General features: G+C 41.0%; 1 protein-coding gene across 1 annotated transcript in view; it reads right to left on the bottom strand.

Annotated features, from left to right (window-relative positions):
• The window catches only part of LOC147700820 (putative DBH-like monooxygenase protein 2), a 125,393-nt gene that overhangs the window by 62,476 nt on the left and 45,435 nt on the right, over positions 1-17,482 (bottom strand). Inside the window, exons 6-8 of the mRNA XM_086929741.1 lie at positions 12,802-12,904; positions 7,886-8,052; positions 3,981-4,072 (exon numbers count right to left, since the gene is read on the bottom strand). Coding sequence (XP_086785867.1) covers positions 3,981-4,072; positions 7,886-8,052; positions 12,802-12,904 — 362 coding nt within the window. The remainder of the gene's footprint in view (positions 1-3,980; positions 4,073-7,885; positions 8,053-12,801; positions 12,905-17,482) is intronic.

Raw genomic sequence — 17,482 nt, 5'->3', positions numbered from 1 at the left:
CCGAGGCGGGAATCGAACCCTGGTCCCTGGCCAGCGTTCTGCATCAAGGTCTGTCGCTCTAAGCATTGAGCCACACTCCTCCACGCCATCAACGTATCAATGTGATCAATCTTATCATTTGGTCATCTAACTGGCGGGATGGTGTGTCTCTTGATCATAGAGACGTACTATCATTCAGCGATAATGGGCTGGATCGCACCCACAGTCACTTAAGACAAACAATGAGCCACTAGATAGTTGATCACAGGAAAATAAAGTGCAGTGCAAAACACAAATGTATGTGATGAATTAAAATAGGATGATGAGGCCAAAAATCGAAAGCAATTTAATTAGAGTGCACACTCATCCCCTAATTAAAAACAGAACAGTGCAATGGGCAGTTTAAACAAATAACTGCAGAAAAAAGGCCAACATGTTTCAGCCGATCGGGCAGCTAGTCCCTAGGCTTTCTTCAGGGCCTCTGCTCTCAAACTTTGCTACTGCAGAAACAGGTTGTGACTCGTGCCCAGTGAAACTATAAAGTGCAAACAAACAAAGTTATTGAAAATTCATGCACTAAGTCGTGAAAAAACAATTCAGGTTGAAATGAATACAACCTGCTATGTACGAATCCTCTGCATCAAGGAATGCAGATGGCATCTACAAAAAATGCAATCAAGTAACATTAGCAAATTGACCAAAAATGTACTCTTCCTTGTTCAGTTCCTATAATTAAATGTTAATTGTAAAGTATTCTATGTGCTCACCCAGCTTGACCGGGGGCTGGACCTCACCTCACCTGGACCATGCCCAGGAATATAGGCCCGCTCTGTAAATTAGGAATTGCAAAATGGTATGCATCATTTTTCTCGCTTTTTTTTTGCTGTTTGGTAAAAATCACAATTTTTACCGAATCGCATAAAAAATGCGATTTTCAAATTGCGAATTCGCAATTCCCATTCATTCCTATGGGCTGAAATGCCCATAGGAATGAATGGGAATTGCGAATTCGCAATTTGAAAATCGCAATTCAACAAAGCATTTCAAGGGTGGAGAGGGGGGTCCAAATGACCCCTCCCCCCGCACCCATGAAATGCACTTTTACCTATAAGTTACATACACACATGTCCCAAGGACATGTGTGTCTGTAACTTAACAGTTTAAAAAATGCATTTTTGTGCATTTTTAAACAATTTTGCAAATTACCACGAGGTTCAACCTCGTGGTAATTTGCACTTGCAATTTGAAAATTCGCAATTTTTTTAAAAATGATGCATTGCATTTAAGGAATCGCAAAATTGTGATTCCTTAAATGCAATCGCACTTTAGAAAATCGCAAAATTAGCGATTTTCTACAAAAACAAATGATGCATCTCAAAAAGCATTTTTGGAATCGCAAACGGACGATTTTAAGGAATCGCACCGTTTGCGACTCCAAAAATGCTTGGTGCATCTGGGCATTCGTCCCTTACACCGCCACTCGATCTCTTAGGTCCAGCAATGATTTTCTATTGCAGGTACCACGGGCTAAGAAAGCCAGACACGGGAGTAAGGCACTTTCTATAGCAGGACCTACTCTCTGGAACAAACTCCCTCTGTCACTCAAACAATGCACAGACCATCTAAAATTTCGGAAACAATTGAAAACAATACTGGTTAAAAATTAAATTTAGCTTCCACCCACATTTATTTCTTGGTGTTCTACAGGTGTCAAAGCGCAGAGATACTCCACTGAGAGTTGATTCCAGCGCTATACAAACCAATAAATAAATAAATAAATAAAATACCTATTGACTTTTGAGGCATTTCAGCCTTCCAAATTAAAGACAATGTGTAAAAAATAAGTCACTTTGAAAAATGTCCTATAATTTTCATGCTAGTATGGATACTCACAATTTCTGAAATATGCAAATAGCTACTGTTTCTAAACTCTATATTTTGTTCCAATTTCGGAAATACATTGATGTCTTTCATCCCGATTTTTCACTGTATATTTGTTCCCAAATTAATTGCTATATACCCGGTACATAATAAAAAGAAATTGAAAGACGCTGCTCAGCTATTGGCTCTGGGTTCGTCAGGTTCTTGGTGAATCTACAAGTTCTATATATACCCACAACCAGAGGGGTCCAAAAATGTAACAGTATATTGTTTTTACACAAATGTCATAATTAGAAAAAGTTACAGGTGAAAACGTTGGCACAAATTGCTGTGCTTTTCAACTCATTTTCAATTTTTCCTACATTCAACTGTTAGTTTCTATAAAGAAACCTTTAAGGATCTACACAAATGACCCCTTGCTGGATTCAACATTTTATCTACGTTTCCGAAATGTATAGATTTTCAGGATCCATTTTTGCTTTCATGCCCATTTCTACCATTAACTGGAAGAAGGTTGAAAGCAAAAAAAATAACAAAAATAGGCAATGTCTCAGTAAAATGCCAAAACTGTGTAAAAAATGTTGGTTTTGTGACAAAGATCTGTCAGTCCCTGAAAGCTGGGAACACGGTGATTTCAGCCCCACAAACCCTTTGTTGATACCTTTAGCAGGGGAAAAGCAGACACTTTCATTTGCAGCAATATTTCCCATTTTTCCTCAAAATAGCTAAAATTTAGCTGTATTAGGCGAAATTCTGGGTCCCCTCCAGGGGAATCCACAGACCCTGGGTACCTTGAGAATCCCCATGATATTGGACGAAAGGGACGCAAATTTGCTGTGAATACCTTATGATGTCAAATAGTTACGGGGGCCTAAGCGTGAACTATCCCAAATAGCCAAAAAAAAGGCCTAACACAAGGGATGGGAAAAGGCCTCGCAGCGTAAGTGTTAAGGAACGCTTCAATTCTGGAAATGTCCATCATGTCTCATATATAGTAAATACATGCCCCCAATAATATGGCCACAGCACTCCCTCCAGCAGGCTGATAAGTTGAACGTATTCACACACTCAAGAACTGCAAGTATTCAAAGTGAGAATTTTGGTTGATCAGTTTTCTGTGGGTAACAGCAAAAGATGTAAGCAAGAACAGATTATCCTATTCTCAAAGTGATCTTTGTAGGTAAAGTGGAGACACAGAGATCCAAGTATTGTAACAGATCTTCAGAATGCACTTGTAAACTTGAAAATGGGATTAGAAACCTACTAAGGAGTCACAGTGTCACCAATGACCTGTGTAAATTAAAAATACATTCAGGTCAGTACACCCCACTCTGAGGAGAATGCTAGGACTCCCTTGTGTCATTGTGGTAACATCTATGCCAGAGCCTAAAGAGGGAGGATGCATCGGTAAACCCAGAGAGACCAAAAGGTTTTTACAAATACATCCCCTTCATTATTAACAATATGACATACCTTGGGAGAATTTAACCACACATTCACTTCTTTGGTGACCTATAGTGAAGCAAACAGCTGCTTCTATAGTAGAACCTGACAAGCTACTCTAGGGGACAGATTTATCATTATATCACGCAGCAGGACACCTTGATACAGTGTGCTGTGTGAGAGGGCAGGAATGTGCTGTATGAGCATGATATTGTGCATCCCTGTCCTTTACTTGTGCTGGTGTGCTACGTGCTGTCTTGCGTCAATGGAGGCAAAGGTGGATGTGTTTGGGGGAAGATTGTTTTTGTGCAGGAAGGTGTACCTTAGATTTTGCATCATCCTTGTGTGGCACAAGGGCATCGCAACACCATGATAAATTTACCCCTAGATCTCAAGTACTGTTTTTTTCTCAAATGGCAGTCTGACGAAAGACCAAAAATCTCAAGAAAAAAATAGATATTTTTGATTGCTGGTTTTCTAAACTTTAACTAAGCCTTTCCAACTCTTAAATCTACCCTCAGAGTCCAAGGATGGTTGAACATAATTACTGCAATGTTTAGTGATCCAGCCAGACTCGGACACCATGCAACCTGCTTTACTGGTGCTTCACATACGGCCAACCTGAGCTCCAATTTTCTATGGCAGTGTCATCAAACCATTGCTTAGAAACAACCTACCTGTACTGGGTGACTTGTACACCCCTTCCAGTCAAGTGAGTATGGAGAAGTACAGCAATCACCTGCATGTCTTGAATTGGCTCACCGACCACCTACCAGAAGTCATAAAACACACATTTAGTCATTTTGCAAAATAGAAAAACCAACAGCCCAACACCATCAGAGCTCGTCAGAAGGACATTAATTACACTACATCAATACATTAATCAGCTAAGGGGCTGGGGGCTAACTCTAAATAACGAGCTACAAAAGCAATCCATTTAAAAAAAATATTTTCAGAAACCAAATTTCTGTAGAATTTACATGATCTAGAAAGGTGGTACTACCTGATAAAGAGTGTAAGAAGCTGTCCAATTGAGATTTAAACTTTGTTTGTTTTAACAACAATTGACCTTGTTGAAACAATGGTATAACAATGTTTTATATTTATATAAAAATCATTAGCAGCGTTGTGAGTTTGTGGTGTGCTAATTATCATGAGACAGAGAGAGTATGAAGCAGAAATGCCTAATTTGAATCAAGACAGAGAAATTCAACATTACAGAAATCTAAGCTCGATAAAAGTAGTACAATTCAGATATCTATTATTGTGATGTAGTAGCTACATTTAATCTGATATTAATTTGCTTTTTGAAAAGATGTTTTTGTGTCCTAAAAGTCTTGCTTGTTTATGCCTGTGGAGCTGTCTAAACTCTTTTATTCTTTTGAGGTTAATAAAATGAGTTCCACTGAAATGGGAATTGGGAAATATTGGCATAAAACAAAACTTAAAAAATGATGAAAAATGAGAAGCAGATGCTTCATGCCCCAATATTCACCTGCATTCCAAAGTGGGGTACATACTGGGTTAAGTGGGCGTCATTCAGGATTGTGTGTGTGTTGGGGAACACATTGCTCTCAAGAGATTGCACATTCCAATTGTTCTAAACCCATACTGCTGATGACAATACCCAGGGACGGTTTTAGGTTGGTGCCACCATTGCGGCCGACCTGGGCAATGGCTGGAGGGTGGCACTGATCTCAGGGGAGTGCACTGTGTTTAGCCATAACTTTCAATTTAAAAGCACCTGCTACTGAGTTCCTTCGAGTTTAGATTTCCGGCAACAACAAAAAAGTCAAGAATCAAGAAAACTCTTGTGATTAATGTTCCTGCTACAAAGAGAGATCAGCGTTTTGTCTCGTGGCAGCTTTGACTCAACATAAAGTAGCACAGAGGTTTAATATGCCTGCTGCAAAGAACAGATCGATATTTTATGTGGATAGCTTAGTGGATTAGTAAAACCAGCCTTTACTAGCATTTTAAGTGACTGGGGCTATAGAAAGATGAGGGGCACTTTTGCTGGATGACAGAATCTGAGGCGGTTGTCATGGGAGGGCACCAAAAAAGACTGTCGCGCTGGGCACCACCAGCACTGAGGATGGCCCTAGCCATACTCCCTCATTAGATACCCTTAAGTGCAGCTGGGAATTTGACTCAGAAAATATAATGAGGACATTGAGTGGCTGATCACACCCTTAGAAGTAGGTTTTAATCTTATAGCTGCATTCGATACAGTATGTTAAGATTGACCTACCTAATTGTAAAGCTTATATGTTGTACATGCTGTAGTTGTCTTGCATTCTAACTGCCATGAGCTTGGTTAGTGGCTACTATTAGACATGGCAAACACAAGTAGATGATGGATGGAGCGCTGAAACTTTTCAAACATTCACCCCTAGTCACAGATCTGGGTTGAATACGTCATTGTTCTTCAGCCCACTTCATGACCCCAGTTCAGACACAGCTATAAGTAAATCAGTCTTGACCCTGTGCCTCATGGGAACCATCCAGCCCGAAATGCCAAGCCATTTGTTTCCTGGACTGGAAATAAGAATCCTGGGACCTGTTTTGGGCTAACAGCCCTCATCAGCCAAGCTTGCTTGAATCCAGTGGCAAAGTGAGCAAGGGAACCACATCTGGGCATACCCTGCCAACTTAGGGCGAACAAAGCAAAAACAAGGAGATGACGGACAGAGCACTGAAACTTTTTAGACACTCACCCCATCACAGATGTGGGTAGAATCCATCATCGTTCTTTAGCTCACTTCGCCACCCCAGTCCAGACACAGCTATATGCAAATCAGCCATGACCGTGTGCGTCATGGGAACAGACCAGCCCGAACTGCCAAGCCATGTCTTCCCTGGATGAGAAACAAGCATTCTCGGACCAGTTCAGGGCTAATGGCCCTCATCAGCCAGGCTAGCTTGAATCCAGTGAAAAAGTGAGAAAGGGACTCACGTCTGGGCATACCCTGGCAACTTAGAGCAGACAAAGCAAACAAAAGGAGATGATGGACAGAGCACTGAAACTTTTCGAACACTCACTCCCAGTCACAGATTTGTGTTGTATGCATCATCGTTCTTTAGCTCTCTTTGCAACCCCATTTCAGACAATGCTATATGCAAATCAGTCTTGACCCTAAGACTCATGGGAACAGTCCAGACCGAACTGCCAGGCCATGTCTTCCCTGGACCAGAAACAAGCACCTTGTGACCAGTTTCAGGCTAACAGCCCTCATCAGCCAGGCTAGCTTGAATGCTGCGGCAAAGTGAGCAGTGAGTGTGTTATTAGACAGATCCACATGGAGCTGGGAATTAACTACGTGCTTTCCCATCCATTTTGCACCCTCACATTTGGCTAGTTCCATAGTAGGAAAGTGGACAAATAGCTGATTTTACCACTGCATTAAAACTAATTTTTATCATAGACTGTTAATGCTGCAGGATTTATACAGTGGTTAACATCAGTGTCTAGCTTTTTATTGAATGATTCTACAATATTTAAAGTGGATTTCTTTTTAAAATATATATTTTTTCATAACTTTACAAAAATAAGGTCTCTTAAATTACACACAAAAGTGGGAAGGCTGAGTGGTCGGAAATGGAGTCTTGATATTGCTTCCACAGCAGTGTATCTGGAACTTGTGTGAAGGGAATTGAACACCTTATGTTGACTGATCATCCAATCATAAAGTAGATGGGCGAGATGCGCAAATATTCACCACATAGGTTAAGGTATTATTGGTATGATTTGTAATTATGAATCCTTGCTTTGCTGCTTCTCACTGCAAAGGCAGCAAGGCAGCTTACTTAACAATATTTCAAAACATAGAACATTTATAACATTAGTTCCAACAAAGATGCCTGTGACTATCTGTGGCAAACCTCATAACTTTCCCTAGCAATACGGAAGATAGAATTATGGTAGAAAGAGCCTAAAAAGGTGTGTTTTAGTTTGTAATGAAATGTCAAGAGACACAAAGGCAATCTGAGACTAAAGTCTAATGTTATGACTTTTGTTATTCCCCGCGGTAATTTACAAGTCACATATTTACATCCACAATTAGGCCAGAATCTCTGGCTCAAGCCATATTTTCCAGCTCTGGTTGGAATCCTTGGCTTCAGCTGAAAGAAGTTTAATCAATGAGTCGGAATGCAATTTTTACTAAAAGGAACATTAAGAATGTGAGAAAACTTGTAGAGGAGAGCGCACATTTTGGACTGCATGTACAATGATGCAAAGGAGCATTTCTTGTAAATCTGGGAATGTGTCAGGCCCCTCTCTATATTTCCCAAATATGTTCTATTGTCCCTGCACTGTCCTTGGTACCTCCCACACTTACTATATAGTAGTATTGAAACTTTGTGCAAAGAACAGAAAAGATACGAAAGGCAGAGGCAGAAGTCTCAGGTCATATGTTTGTGATCTGAATTTGTCATTATTTATGTATTACTAATTCAATGCTAACCTATACTACTACACAATGCAGTTGATCAACCTGGCCTACAGTAATTTCACTTTAACCTGCATTTGCAAATATAGACAGTATACTTGTAAATGAATCGAGCTCTTAAATCTATTCACCTGATTGAACTTATCAGTTTTGCAGATTGAAGTCTGTTTGAATGCATCTGCCTTTGGAGGGATAAAGGCAAGTTTTTCTACTAAGATCCCTGCGGTCAGAACTCCAGCATTAAGTGGCATCAACGCTGTGGTGTAGTGAATGCGAATACCAGAGTTGTCTAACTGACCTAGAAAAAAAGAGACAAAAAACACTTCATAACTGCAATACTTTGAACACATGAGACATATCAGTCTAATTTCTGACCGGTACAATGTGTCACCAAATAGGTTTCAGTTAAAACACCTTGGGGAAAGGTTGCATTGATATGTTTAGCCTTCTTTTGTGTAGCTGATTTTCTAGTTACATTCCTTTGTCCAAGTTACAATTATGTGTCCCAAAGCTGGTTTTAAAGAAACACTAAAACATTAGATGTACATATTTTTTAACTCTCTGTTATGACATTTCTGAAATTAGTGATTTTGAGTTGGCTTAAATACCCCTTTTTGGCTTCTTGATCAAGCACACACAGGTGTAGGGAGGAATGGATCCCAATGTTCCATCCAATGGCAATCACTTGTGGTGACATTCCAACTGGAACTACCGGACGACTGTTCTCAAGAAGGGAACTCAAGCAATCCCGGACCTGTTTCAGTGAAATCAATTATTAGTAATGCAATCCAGTGATTTCCAGTCAATGGATAATTTGCAAGTGTTCCTCCCAATAATATTTTGCATATAATGCTGTAAGTGGCCAAGTGCTGGACTTGGCCCTCTCTGCAGGGTCATCCACAAACGTTTTGCCGGCTCACTACTGTTTCTATAACCAATTTTCATTGGCTCTCAGAACTCTGTGCACTTTACCACTGCTATCCGTGGCTAAAGTGCTTGTGCTTACTACCTACAACATGGTAAAATTGACTTACACCTCATTGGCATACTTAATTTACTTATATGTCACTAGTAAAGTTGTATACCATATGCCCAGCACCAGTAAATGAATTGCTTCTATTGTACTTGCTGCATTTATGGTGGCACCCACTTAAGTAGCCATGGTTCAGTTGTGGCATTGCAGCTTGTGTGTGGAGTTTTAAACTGCCATTTTGACCTGGCAAATTACACCAAATATAGGCCCAATCCTTTCTTTTTAACAGATACAGTTGCACCCTAAGGTAGGGTGAGCCATAAACAGCTCATAGGGCAACATTTAATGTGTTTAAAAAGTTAGACATGTACTTTTATGTTTTGCGTATAGGGTAACACTAGCTTACCTCATTACATTTAATAAGTTATAACTTTTGATTTAAGTCTGTTTTTTTTATTTTCGAAAAGGAGAACCAAAGGAGATGTACACAGCAGAGTTATAACTTTTGATTGGGAAAAGGTAGAAAAGTCATGTTTGGCGTCTGAGGGATTGTAATTGTAATTGAAAACTCTCTTTAATGATAAAAATGTCACTTTTTGAAATTTGGTATTTTCGTGCCCTAAACCTTTGCCTGAAGCCTCTTCCTGTGTCACATGACCAGGTGTAGTTGGCAGTTCGTCTTTATATATTCCTCCTGAACAGCCACACAATAGTGGGACTAGAATCAGTGAATGGGCCATCACAGGCATGATGGGGGGCAGAGATGTGACCAGCCCCACTTACCCATCAATAGGCTGGTCCCTGGTCACACACAAAGAATTTCACTTAGACTGTTGTGCCGTTAACCAGTCTGGAGTCAAAGCAGGAAGGCAGTAGAGTTCAGACACTTTTGTGGGTGAAGTCTCCAGAAGATTTTCCCACTTCAACGAAGCACCAGGTTGAAAAAGGGGACCCTTACACCCACTCTTCAGGTCACTTCTGGGATGTGTGGAATTCTCCGAACATGAACTGCCCAGCTCTTCTGCTGCATTAAGAACTGCTACATTGCTGCCCTGCTACTCTGCTGCCCTGCTGCCCTGCTAATCTGCAGCCCTGTTGCCTGAGGGAGCAGAACTGGACCAGCACCTTGAACCCAGAGTGAGTCAAAGGACTAGTATGCGGACCTCCTGTTCAGAGCCTCAGGGACAGAAAATGTTCTATCTGTCTTGAACTCTGCATCCAAGACTGTGCCTGCTCTGGGTCCTAACCCCACAAGTTATTCCCCTCTCCTCCTGGACTCTTGGAAGTGGGACTAAAGGTGCTCAGCCGGCCCGGCTATGTTCTTCAGCAAGAACCAAAGCAGCACGATGAATCTCTTTGCAGCACTGAGCAATGCAACCCGTACACAGGACCTTGCATCACCGACCCAGACCTCATGAGAACCGGCACTCCATGATGCATCCCAGACTCTGGCCCCCGTATGACAGCCCTGCAGCTGATTGGAAATGATGCACTGCAACGCATTCTTGATGCAACCCTTATAAGAGTTCGCAAAAAGGATTTAAAATGCATTGCTCAGCGGGCCAACTTGATTCCACAACCAGCCCGTGCTCCATTGCAGTCAGCCTGAAATTGTGACTTTGATCCTGCCGTTATCAGATAACCACAGTTGGTGCTCTGTGTTTCTAAGCACTATTTTTACCAAATCTCCTAAAATTGCATATCTCCGGGTCTAATAATTGTTTTTTTGTAAATTTGGTGTCAAATATTTTTTAATACAATTGATACATTTTCTTTTGTTGTTGTTTCACTTTATTACTATTTAAGAGGTGGCATACACACTCTACTTTTTGCCCCTAAGTTAAGCCAAACTACAAAGTAGTTCAGAGAGAATCCAGGAAGCGTGTATCATGGTAGACCATTTGACCAATTTTGAGATCTTGTATGAAATTTGTTTGAATTTGGAATGTTTTTTAACTTGCTACTTTCGATCACAGGCCCATCTTTTTATAACTAATTGAGGGTGGTGAAGTTATCTATTTTCAACACAGGTGATCTGCACTTTTGAAAGAAGTGATTAGATTGTCACTTTAATCAGTCTGATGATGATTGTCGTGCATTTTGGCTGAAGCAGAGTACTCACCAGCCAAATATTATCTTTTTAACTTCTGGGGAGTGACTTGCAGTCATCTTGGTCAGTATTCTAGTTGCTGGGACATGTAAACAAGTAGATTTATAGGGAGAGATGTAAAGCTGTGTTCAATTTATTTAAGCAAACTTTCCAGGCACCTGCCCCATTTATACATGCTATGCTCTTAAGGCCCATTGCCCAGTGGATGGAAGTTACAAGTTGGCAGAACAGTATGACCTTTGAGGCTCGTAAGTTAAATATATCCCGCGAAGGTTCTGGTTAGCTGGCCAGCTCCGAACATTTACTGAATGGTCCTTAGGACTCTGGTGTTATGTGATATTCACTCCTCCAGTGCTGCGCTCAGAGAGATCTTTCCTCGCAGAGCTAGCATGGTTTAAAGGAAAGCACACCTACTCCTGTGGGCCTGATAAAACAATTAAAAGTGGCACATTTTGGCCCCCTGACCATATTTTGGACAAACCTGTTTTAGAAGATTAAGCAATCAAACAAACATCTTCCAATATGGTTAAAATCAAAAGGGTAAATATGAGATGTTCACAAACGAAAATGTTTTGGTCTGCAAAAAACTCTTCCTTGTAAGCCCTCCTCTAGCCACTTTCCAAAGAAAAGTGTAGCCTTAATGGCAAAGGCTGTAAATACAACTGGCTTATGTAAAGCTCATTCCTGGCAGTTTCAGGAGAGCAATCATGATCAGTGAATTCAACCCAGTAACTTTTAGTTCTTTATACTGATACTGATACTTCATGATCAAGAAACTGGTCATCACATGTTCTGGATGCAACCTTAGGGCTCCAAAATATTAAAGCTGCTGGGCCTAAAGGCTTAAGACAAACTTAAGACAGACTTAAGTTAGGATTTTGACTTAAGTCTGTCTTAAGTCTGTCTTAAGACAAACTTAAGACAAAATTCTAACTTCTGTGAATACCAAAAGTAGTAAGTTTAGGATGTTGTCTTAAGTTAGTTCTGTGAATCGGGCACAGAAAATCTGACCTCTCCTAAGTCCAACACTTTCCTTACTGTTGTTAGTGCTGGAATGACAATAGCAAATGTGACCCTCCAAAGACCAACACTTTCTCTGATCTTTTTCAGGTTGTAGTGGGGATAATACAGTCAATGCCTACAAAGAGCAAAGCTGCCCAAAGTGTTGATTATGTCAGAGTGAGAATAGTAAATCTAACTCTTCCAAATATCATAATTTCCCTACTGCTGCTCATGTTGGAGTGAGAATAGTAAATCTAACCATTTTAAAGATCACACTGTCCTTACGGTTGCTCAAGTTGGAGCGAGAATATCAAATCTAATACTTTTGCTCAGGTTGGAGTGGTAATAGTGCCCTGCAATATCCACCAGTTTCCCTACTGTTGCTTACTTTGGAGTGAGGATAGTACATATGAACTTGCAAATGTAAGCTGTTGTTTATGCTCGAGTGGGAATAGTATATCTGACCTCTCCAAAGTCCAACAATTTTTCATTTGGTTTGTAACAATATTTTGGTTTTTGTATGTTATGTAGACAATATTTTTACTTCAATATTGCAAGAATGGAGACTTGATATTGTTGTCCACCATATTGTAACACATATGTTTTTCCATTTTACCTACGATATTTTGTTGTGCGACCAAATAAGATGCACATGAAATGCACCTATGTTATTATAGGTAGTGGAAGCCCTTCTTTGTGGTAAATAGAACTCACACAGAATTTACATTCATGACCATATAACACACACTGTAATGGTGGGTGGACTACTGCACTGAGGTGAAGCAAATGTATGTAGAACACTAGTCATAGATCAGACACAACAATGAATAGAAAACAGAGCAGTACACTTTAGTGTTGGTGCCAAGACGATAGAAAGAATTGACACTTAAACTGATAATAACAACAAATCATCCAAAGATAAGTTTAACAGGAAGGAATGGGTTCCACAGCCAATCACCTACCACTTTTCATCTCCGGGTTATTGTAGTGGATTTCTAGTCTGACGTACTGGGGATCGACGTTTGTGCCCATTGAGATTCCAGCAATGGGTGGCAATGTGAATGACTGGAAAGGGGAAAAAAGATACATTTTGACAAAAGGATTAGGAGCAATGATATTTGCTAGCTTTGTTCAGCGTCACCCCCTTAGTACCATGGGGCACACACAAAATGCGCCCTACAGTGCACTTAGGATTGAAAAAATATAGCACTGATATGTGTATGCACATATGTGTCTTATCTCCTTGACCACTGGAACTATGCAGCAATGGAGGAGTGGGTAGACTATGTTATGCAGAGTTATGTGGCACAGTCTGCGAATTATTATCTCGCTATTATGACATTTTAACACGTACATTGAAACAAAACTATTATCAGACAAATCGGACAAACACTGTAGAAAAGTATTTATTCTGCCAAAGAAAATCAGCATCACCTTTTTCTGTAAACTGCGAAGTTAAACTCTCAGAATACAACAACTTGTACAAAACATGCAGTGCTACATTCAACTATAAACAAACCGATCCACACTTCTGGAAAAAAAAATGAACAACTTTTGTATTGTGTACATCCAAAATATGTTTTTAAATCTGTTCTCATTCTTTAACTGTATTCTCTTTCCAGAGTGAAGATATTTCGCTTCTGACATTACAAAAAAAATACATTGCTGGTGCATTTACTGAAAATCATTGAAGTGTAGCAAGAAGTTGTAAGAATAATTAAACCAACAATCAATTATTAGTTTCACTTATTTAATTACTTCGAGGTGAAAAGATATTTTCATGGTACAGTCAATGAGCTATTCTAGTCCATGAAAAAGAGTGTTGATACCTATTGGATGACAGGCGCTTCTATTTTGTACCTAGTTAGTACCTATATGTTGTATTAACAGCGGCTGTGTTGAATCTCATTTACCATTTAGGGCCTGATTACGATGCCGGAGGACACAGCTTTGACCCTCTGTTGGAGCCATTCATACGGCATGGTAATCAGCTGTTCGGATTCCTTTCCGACTGAACCATTTGGAAAGACTCCTGTAAACCCTTGGGCGGCTCTTACCTCCCGAAGGATTGCATTGGCAGATATCAACACTCTTTCTGTGCTGGCTTTTCTGACACAGAAAGGTTCTGGGAATCTGACTTTGGAGGCCACCAGGAGGGCCCCCTTGCATGCATGGCCACTGGATAGCGGCCTAGTGGGCACCTACGGTGTCCACCTGTTGATCCCTGCACCCAGTGGTAGGCACCTTGAGGTGCCTGCCATGGGCTGCAGGGATGAACTGAACCTCAGCTGTTTATAATGAGAGGATGCATTCTGGTCAGAATTCATGCTCCCATTTTGAAGAATAGGAATGCAACCTAATTGCTGGGTTGGGACCAAGGACAGGTGGCTGTTCGGTCTCCGTTCCCAAACGATGTCAGAGGACTCAGGTCCACCTGACATCCTAATCGGGCCAAAAGTGTTAGAAAGAGACACAAATGGCAGAGCTATGGTGTCAGAAGGGTCAGATGTGGCAAAAGCCGGAGCATTCAATGTGCTCAATTCAGTTTCAGAAATCAAATACAGAAGATCAAATACAGCTCCAAGGATCAATAGGAAATTCAAAAGGCAGCTAGGAGTTCTTAAGCAATAACTCTCTGGGTGAGCCAATGGAATTCCAAATTAATTTCCCAAAGTAGCACTGTTCAATGAGAATTCAAAATAATTGATAAAAACCTACACAAAATAGGTATTCCAAATGTCAAACAATTGCCGTTTTCAAACAGCATCTAAGAACTCTTTAACATCTTATTCTTCAGTGAAAGTACACTAATGCTTGTTATAGGTGTCTGTCATCGACAGTGTAAGACAGCCAAGAGTGATCCTGGACAGTATCTGACAGATATCCCTCGCTCATACTTTCAGCTTGTAGCAGCTCAACTGAACATGTCCACAGCCTGTATTCTACACGGCTGCACAAACAAAACATCTAGGTCCTGCTGACTTCTAATAGGGATGACTGGAACTAAGCATAGGGATATGGACTAGCCCAAACCCAATTTCCTGACTGGAGGACTACATGGCTCAGTGTGCAGTTAGTATGCTGTAGCTTGGCCCACCTTCAGCAGGATACCAATTAGTGTACATGTGAGCAACAGAACCTCAGACAGTAAATGCTCTCAAGTCATGTCTTATGCAAGAAGGGATGCCTGAAGCCATCTGGCGTATTAGATGCTACGCATGTATTACGTGTGCCTCCTAAGGAGTCAGAACAGGCACATGGTAAAATACAAACCATTATTGACATGTATCCGGTATGTGATGCAGGTCTGGTGATTATGCAACTCTGAGCTCTATTCCCAGGTTCCTCTCACAAGATAATCCTTGTGAACAGCATACAATGGAGAGATACCTCTGCAGAGGGCACGGCAACTAGCGGAGTATATTGCATACCCGCACCCCATAGGAAAGGGTTGAGGTGTGAGCCATTGTTGTGTAAACAAAAAAGGTCAAATGAACGTAACAACCACAGAGCATCATGGGATTTGTCCTCATGGCGCTACCTTGTATTATCTGATATACACCATAACACATAGGGGTGTATATATACTATCTGAACTGACAATGTCACCACAGGAGGTGAAAGGTGGAGGGGTAAGATCCAGGCATGAGTGTGTGGCCATAGATGCATCAAGTCTAACAATCTAGATAGGTGGCTTACAGCTAAGGTGAATAGAATTTTGTAAACACTGTACGGAGTACAATGAACTCTTCTCGCATATAATGTGGATGTAGCAAACACTCAGATAAAGGGCCAACATCCACCTCTCAGAAAATATGACATGAACCTTCAGCATTACCTGCAGCTGGAGGATTTTGACTTAGTAATGGTAGAAAACTTCAGTTTTGATAGTATACATAGCTGGGTTACATGTATGTCATCTGTAATCCTCACAGGTGGTTCACCATTTCATTTCTGCCCCAGAACTACCCCATCTTGTTTTGCTGTAGGAGGTAAGCGGTGGGCAGGCTTGGGGCAACTGGGAATGGCAGGGTCAGCCAGGGATCCCAAGATGGCTTAACAGATTTATAAAGCATTATAGGCGAATCAGAGTGAAAAACGCTAAAGTATTTCACCTGTCCAGATTTAGAGTATTTTTATTTTGCAGTGTGCAAACTATACATTGATATGTTTTAGCCGGGACGTTTGCACATCATTGAGAACTGATTTAGGAGTCAAGGTCTTCACATTTTACTTAGGTTTTATTTTCATGAATGCATAATATTTATCCTCTGGAAGAGAATACTCAAGTGTCCAACTTGAGCTGAGTCAATATGGTCATATCACTCACAGAATGTTGAATTCCTGCACCGACAAATAGGCTCTGAGTTTGTATTCTGACTGTAAGCTGTTTACAGACCATGAGTATGAATGGAGCAATGGTGGATCTCTGGTTAAATGATATTGGTAGGAAAGTGTTTACCGGATCCACCTTCTGTGGCTCAGTGCAGATTATCCCTAGACATGCAAAATAATCTCTCTCTTGTTCTAGTGGGGACTGCAGGCAGGCAGAGTGGCATGTACGAGAACCATCGGGCTGCTACAGGTAGAGCACAGGTCAGGAGAATACTAGTAAATAAGCCAGGGAAGTAGTTCCAAATTCTTTTCAGCACAATCCTGCTAAAGGGAGGAGGCAGCATTTGCTTGGGGTATTAAAAAGTAATGAATCCCACACAGAGACTATATCCAAAATTAGAGGGTCATAAAAGTGTATAAAAAGCACTTCTGGTTGGACACCATCCGGACCAGAGCGATATAAACCCCATTTGATTTAGCCAACATGCCTTTAAATACTCTATAAAAAACTAAGTCATCCATGTGCATCTCCCTGGAACCACAGTGAGTGCTCTGTGCAGGAACATCCACAGAAGCAAGGCAATCCTAAATGGAATTTACATTAAACCCCTTGGTAGCCCCTAAGGCTTTGGGTCTCCCCAGAGGACCATCAAGATGAAATATGTATACATTTTTCCCTTAAAGGTGAGAGACTGCAATTAAATTTCATCTGCACATCGGAGCGTCTGGGTCTGAGCTTAATGGCCCATAAAGAGCTTGGAGCTTCCTCAGATTCTGGAGAACTGCTGCACTCTGTTCTCCACTCCCTATCCCTACACCTGTAGGGTTTCCCTGCTTCTACTGCACATCCTTTGTGAAGACATTAAGGGGAGCAGTAAACGGGCTTGAGATGGAGGAAAGTGTGCCATGTGGGTAGAGGGGCCAACTAGTGTGGGTCAGAGGCTAAAGGAGGAGCAATGAATATTAAAAAAACGTATTTGCAACAAACATTGACCAAAAACAAAAAATAGACAATTACTGGTCCTCATCAGCTAGATAAAAGGTCTAGTCACAGCCCCAGTGGATCACCCTGGAAGCTACTGGGATTCTGCAGGGAAATGAGCATATTTGATGGGCATGCACTAGAAGGGTCAGGGCACTGAAAAAGAGGCACATTTCTACTTGGGGGCCATCTAGTAGCAAGAGTGTGTACCCTCTCATCAATTTAAATATTTGCCCCTGTACATTTTTCAGGGTGTGGTGTTCAGAGGCGTAACACAAAATGAGGAGCCCCCCTTTTTAAATGTGATGAACGGCCCGTCGTCTCCC

The sequence above is a fragment of the Lissotriton vulgaris genome, chromosome 7 (assembly GCF_964263255.1).
Source record: "Lissotriton vulgaris chromosome 7, aLisVul1.2, whole genome shotgun sequence".
Taxonomy (NCBI): Eukaryota; Metazoa; Chordata; class Amphibia; order Caudata; family Salamandridae; genus Lissotriton; species Lissotriton vulgaris.
The sequence above is the reverse complement of the archived record's forward strand: the minus strand, read 5'-3'. Positions and strand labels throughout refer to the sequence as shown.